Source organism: Phaethon aethereus (genome assembly GCF_964289735.1).
Source record: "Phaethon aethereus genome assembly, chromosome: 10".
Lineage (NCBI taxonomy): Eukaryota > Metazoa > Chordata > Aves > Phaethontiformes > Phaethontidae > Phaethon > Phaethon aethereus.
In genome coordinates, this window is record NC_138586.1 from 23,032,908 (window position 1) to 23,038,556 (window position 5,649).

Consider the following 5,649-nt stretch of genomic DNA (forward strand, 5'->3'; position numbering starts at 1 on the left):
AGAGAAAATTTGCAACCAATGTATTAAATCAACATATTTTTGGTCAGGTTTGGGGTTTTTGTTTGTTTTTCTCCAACCGTCACTGAAATCAGCAGAAGCTTGCCTCAGTTGTCACTCTCAGTGTCCTGGGGGTTAAAAAAAAAAGGCAAACCCCAAAATATAGTGAACATTTGCAAGACCTGGCAAATATTTGGGGAAAGCCAGCGCTAGTAGTCCATGGCTCAGGAGTCCCTGAGCACACCTCTGGAGTGCTTCCTCACGTAACTGAGGTTGTGGAGCTGAATGCTGTCTTGCAAATCCTGCCTGGAAAGGCGTCTCCTGAACTCATCTGTAGTAAAGTAGTAGATGACTGGGTCCACGCAGGAGTTCAAGCTGGCAAGGCACAAGGCTACGACGTGAAACACCGAGATCACCTTCTGGGCACACCCGTTTTTAATCTTTTTGGTTTTGACAAAGAAATCCAGTGGAAAGCTGATATGATAAGGTCCAAAGCAAATCAGAAATACCAGAGCACAGGTGAGAATCATCTTTAAAGCCTTTTTTTTCTCTCCGAGGTCACGTGAAGCAGAATTTTTTTCTTTTAGTGTTAAGATAGTCTTCCACGAGCAGTATAGGATGATGAGTAGGGGGGTTATGAACCCCACCAATTCACCTATCGTCATCATTGCGATGGAGACAGGAAGGTCAACTTCCTTGACGGGGAGATCCACAAAACACGTGTTTTTAGCATCCTGGTGAAGTCTGAGAAGAGGGAAAGGCAAACAGCCGACGCAGACCACGACCCACCCAACGATGCTGATATACACGTCACAGATGCGTTTGCAGTCACTGAATTTGAACGGGTGCATAAGAAACAAATATCGTCTTACACTGATGCAAACCAAGAAGTAGATGCTTGCGTACATGTTGACGTACTTCAGGTAGAAGCAAAACATGCAGAGACCTCCTCCAAATTCCCACGTCCCGGTCAAGTAGTAGAAAATCCTCAGGGGCAAGGACAAAACCTGCGATAAGTCGGCAATGGCTAAATTGATCATAAATATTACGGCCCTTTTAGTCTCTTTCATGTACCCGTAAAAGACCCACAAAGCTAATGTGTTTCCTATTAGTCCAGGGATCAGGATGAAAGTGTACGTAATCGCATAGTAGGGCTTGAGGTCTGTTTCGGTGCAGGTTGAACTGTTCGTCATGGTTGTGCTCCAGATCCGTGCTCAGCCCCGGCATGATAACATGTTCCTCACTCGCGTCCTGCAGCCAGCTTGTCCTCAGGTTGTCAGGGCTTAAATAAAAACGTTCAGCCCCGGCACCTGTGCGTGAGGCTTCGGTTACCAGATCATCGTGTCCACTCTGGGGAAGAGCTTCGTTATGGGGTGAGTCAGTTAAAGTCCTGTTCGTGTGCTTTGCTCATACCCTTTGTCTGAAGTTACCAGACTTTACTCTCGTCGCTCACAGGATTGACGGGGAGGGGATCTGCACCGAGAAACGCATCGTCGTGTGCTGAAGCCATTGACAGTTCGTCACCAGAGCTGCACCTCTGTCACCTTTTGGGTGGCATTTCAGCCACTTCTCTCAACACAGGAGTTTGACAACCGATGTGGCCCCGCAGCTGAAAGACAGAAAAGTGCAGTTAACACACTGCAGGGAGACAGGGGTCTTACAAAGCAGAAGGTACAGGAAAGCAAGAGCCGTAGGAGCATCTCTCTAGCAGAAACCTACTGCTGGAGGCACCTGCGGTGGTCAGCTCTTCTCCCGACTTACAAGCGCCATGCCTCGCCCAGTGAAGGGAGGTGCAAAGCCACTGAGGAATAAACAGAAAAAGTGTTTAATTGCTGCCGCAAACCAGCCTGCCGTGCCGTACCGCCGAGCAGAAGTCACCCCCGATGGCCGGGCATATTTAACTTGCTGCCAGGTCTTGCAGCTGCGTCTTTCCCAGCTCCAGCTTTTCCATCCGAATCCCCCTTTGCCTCCGGTTACGTTGGTCTCCCCATGACCGAGTGCGCGGCCAGCGCAGAGATGCTCCGGCCAGCCCAGGAGATGGCGGAACGAAATCTGCTCCTTGTGTAAGTGAGCCTGACACAGGCGCCTGAGAAATGAGCATTTTCCACCGGTGCAGCCGCTGCTGCTGCGACACGGAGTGGAAGTCCCAACTGGCTTTCACTGAACCGCAGTCACCTTTTTCATTTCTCTTCCATGAACAGAATATGAAACATGCAAGCAGGGACAAGTGGCCCACTCGTTAAACACTTTTTGCTGCAGAACTACCTGCACTATATTAAATTTGATCTTCTCACAACTGCTTTTTCTAAGCCTTTCCTTTACCCACCATGTGCATGTGACTGCTGTGGCTGTTGGAAATACCAGATATCATCACTGCAGTGGACTTTATTTTAAAATTGTTAGCATGGTAAGCAGCTGTTACTAGCTGAATCTGTCAGACAAAAACATAAAAACCCAGATCTGATAAATATAGAGGGGATTCAGATCTCTGTCCAAACCCTCTGAGGTTTGCCTTTTGCTTCAGCATGAAGAATTAACCTACAGGTCTAAGTGGGAGAAGTTCGGAGATACCAACCAGGATGCCAAAGGCACATTTATGAAGGAAAAAGTATATCCTGCTGCAATCCCTGATGTTTTCTGCTGTGCTTTGAGGTATAGGCATTATAATGTGAACATTTATTAATGACGTCGATGTTCAACCCTTGCCAGTGTGATTGCACCGAAACTTTGAAGTAGCTTTGGGTGGAAACAGAAAATCTTCTACAAAGGGAAACAGTTCGGGGAGGCAGCTTTTCTATGTCTGTTTGCATAGTTTCTCTTGCATACCGCTGAGTAACGCTGATGGGACTGAGATGTCTTCCTTTCTTCCAGAGAGTCAGCAGGTGCTGGAGTCACCATCACTGGAGATGTTCAAAAAACGTGTGGACGTGGCACTTCGGGACATGGTTTGGTGGGCATGGGGGTGTTGGGCTGATGGTTGGACTTGATGATCTTAAAGGTCTTTTCTGACCTTAATGATTCTGTGAGTCTGTGGTCTAACATAACCAGTGAAATAATCTTGTTGCACTTCAGAAGCGATGATTAGTAAGCCATAGAATGATTAGCCTTCTGTTCAAAGACTTTCCAATTCTTTTATTAATTCTCCACCCAACTTCTGATGCACGAACCTACACCACTAATTCCAGAAATGTGAGTAATCTCTTCATCGTGCAAGAAAACTAATTGATGCTCACCTACTCATGAGGTTTTATTCATCACTGGTGGGTAACTTGGGCTTCGGGCTTTGGTTTCCATTTGCTGGAGCTTAACTGGCACAAGTAACTGGGAGGGGGCTGTGGATGTGGCTGGGTTTTGGCAATGCCCGGGGGTTCCCTGGGGCTTCAGAGCTCGCCCTCGGCAGCTGGTTAACCCCTTTGGGGCTTCCTGACAGCAGCGCCCGCTTCGGGCAGGTTCTTCCTCTTCCGTATTGGGATGGAGCCAAACTGGTTGGCCAAAACCAGCACATCCTCCCCGAGTGGTCTGAATTGCCCTGCTGGGCTTGAAAAAATGCTGAGCATAGGTACAGGCAGAGCAGGCTGTGCTGGGAAAGTATCCAGAGCCGCTTAGTGGGAACTGGTACTCGTAGAGGACGGGAGGGATGCTCTCTTTCTTGTTGGTTTTCCACGGCGGTGCTGAGCCACGTGCCCATCTTCACTGTTACAGTGAGCTCCTCAGCGTGGCGTGGCCGGGCTTCCCATCCAGGTCCTGGTCCCGCCAGGGTGTCCGAGCAAAACAACCGCCTTGTAGGTCCCTGGGCTGTGCCCACGCAGCGGGACCGGGGCACCAGTGAGTGGATCTGCTATTCCTCTTGGCTTCCCAGGTGCCAGCACTGGCCCTGGGACGTGGGCAGCCTGCCCGGCAGAGCGAGGGTGCTCGCGAGGAGCCGCACAGCTTTGCCTGGGGTTGATTTTCACTTTTTTTCCACCCAGAATGTCTCAAGTCCTTGCCTGAAGTTTGCTCCGAGGCGCCAGCAGCGAGGAGCTCGGGTGACTTCGCGGTGCCGTCGCCCGCTGCCCGTGCAGGCGTCCTGCTCCCGCAGATGCACATGAGCCCAGCTGGCTCCGCTCTGTGATCTGCAGCAGCCTCTGCAAGGTGAAGCCCTAAGCCCACATCACCCGGCTCTTCCTTCCAGTGATTTTTTAAATTTTACTGTTTCTAAAACCAAACTTCTCTTGCCCAGGGGTTCCCATCACCCAGTCGGGGAGGCTGAATCAGGCTTCCTTTCCTCTGGCTGCGTTCCCAGGTGGGTATATCCATCCTACCTCCGTCGCTGGGCGCCGTGGGAAGGACGAGGTGCAGTCCCAGCCCACCTGTCTGTTCTCAGCCCGGTGCGCACACACGCGCGCGCACACGCGCCTTTTTCCCGCTGCCCCCCTCCACCGCACAGCGGCTTTCCTGCAACACCGACCTCCGCTCCATCCGTCCGGCCCCGGGTCAGGGATGCGCTTGCAGCACCTTCTGCCCCCGCCGGGGCTGCAAACCTGCAGCACGAGGGGTCCCAGAAAGCCCGGCTAAAGCTGGGGAGCACCCGAGGGTGCTCACCCAGGGCACCCAGAAATGCCCCTGCGAGAGCGGCCGCAAAAACACAGCAATGCGAGAAACTGCACTTTGGAAATCCCGAGCAGTAACGTTGCGAAGTTCAGACAAATGTGCTATGTAAAAACCAGCAGGATGCTAAAAAAAGCTCCAGAAAGAGGAAATTTTGTTTTGTGTGCTCTGCGCTCGCTTCCCCTCGGCGCAGGGGGCTGGCTGCGGCGGTGGGTGCGAGACTCTCCCCAGGCACATCTTCCTTCTCCCCCGAGCGGTTTTCCACCCCCCTTTTGCCGAGGAGACCCCACGATCAGCCTTGAAAGCTCTTTGTTTGTAGTTACTGAATTTTGCAGGCGGCCATTACAACCAGGGCTAGTTAACGCTGGGCACGGGACTGTGTGACGTATTTTCTATCCGCTGCCGGGCAGCCATATAGCCACCCGCTCCGTATGAGCGAGCGCAGGAGCTGTGGCAGCCGCGACACCCATGGGCCTGGGAAGCAGTGGGGCTCTGCCCCACGCCCATCACACCCTCTGTGAGCCCTCCAGCCCCTCACCTGAGGATGGTTATAACTGCCCGGGTCAGCCCAGGACCCTCGTTAGCAAATCCTGGGGGTTTTACCCCAGGAAGCAAAGCCACCGCAGCTCCTAAAACCCAACTGGGTGGAGGAGAGGCTCTTCATCCAGCCGGGGGGGAGCAGCCCGTGGGTGGGTGCTGCCCCTGCTGCAGCATCATGCCTGGTCCCCTCCTGGAGGGGGGTCCTTTGGGCGCGCGGGATGCTGCCCAGCACCTCCCGCTCCCTCCTAGAACCGGCGTGAGAGATCAGCCTGGCCGGATCCTGCCACCAAGCGCTAATCTCGCAAGGACCGGCCCCGGTGAGCAGCGGGCACGTAGGTGCCCTGTGTTTGGTGCGGGGCTGGTATTTACGCTGTAAATCCAGATAAACACGTGGCAGAGCAGCAGCCGGTGCTGTACCCGGCACCCTGGTGTCTTCTGCTGACTTACCCTTCTGGGGGGAGGTTTGGGTGCTGCTGCCTGGGACCTCTCTTCTATTTCTCCTCCTTTTCTCTCAGGGCCTAAAAT

At 52.9% G+C, this 5,649-nt stretch overlaps 1 protein-coding gene across 1 annotated transcript; it reads right to left on the minus strand.

Annotated features, from left to right (window-relative positions):
• Positions 1 to 221: 221 nt before the first annotated feature.
• On the minus strand, positions 222 to 1,190 carry GPR174 (G protein-coupled receptor 174; the record flags this gene model as incomplete). Its single annotated transcript, XM_082004204.1, has 1 exon — positions 222 to 1,190. The coding sequence occupies one exon, from the start codon at positions 1,188 to 1,190 to the stop codon at positions 222 to 224; it is 969 nt and encodes a 322-aa protein (XP_081860330.1).
• Between the last annotated feature and the right edge of the window lie 4,459 nt (positions 1,191 to 5,649).